We start from the raw sequence: 280 nt of genomic DNA on the forward strand, positions 1-280 counted from the left end.
GCAGCGCCGGGGCGCCAAAGAGCCAGCGGGAAGCGGCTGGAGCAAAATGTCCCCGAAGGGCCCAGCCTGGCTGGAGCTGCGGCAAAGGTCACGGCCGGCAGGACGCATGGGACACTGGGGCCCTGCCGTGGGGATGGCTGTGGGTCTCTGAGCAGGCTGAGCCCACCGTGCCCTGGTGCTGCCTGCGCCGGCTCGGTGCCGGTGCCTGGCCCCGGTGCAGGGGCTGCCTGCAGCCCTGGCCCTGGTGCAGGGGAAGCTCCACGCGCCCCAGCCTCTGCGG

At 73.6% G+C, this 280-nt stretch overlaps 1 protein-coding gene across 1 annotated transcript in view; it reads left to right on the forward strand.

The window, feature by feature from the left end:
• Positions 1-280, forward strand: part of LOC103905536 (mothers against decapentaplegic homolog 6-like) — a 12,119-nt gene that overhangs the window by 234 nt on the left and 11,605 nt on the right. The window contains exon 2 of the mRNA XM_019474120.1: positions 156-195. Within this exon, the coding sequence (XP_019329665.1) occupies positions 156-195 (40 nt within the window). The remainder of the gene's footprint in view (positions 1-155; positions 196-280) is intronic.

Source organism: Aptenodytes forsteri, unplaced genomic scaffold (genome assembly GCF_000699145.1).
Source record: "Aptenodytes forsteri isolate BGI_AS27 unplaced genomic scaffold, ASM69914v1 Scaffold617, whole genome shotgun sequence".
NCBI lineage: Eukaryota > Metazoa > Chordata > Aves > Sphenisciformes > Spheniscidae > Aptenodytes > Aptenodytes forsteri.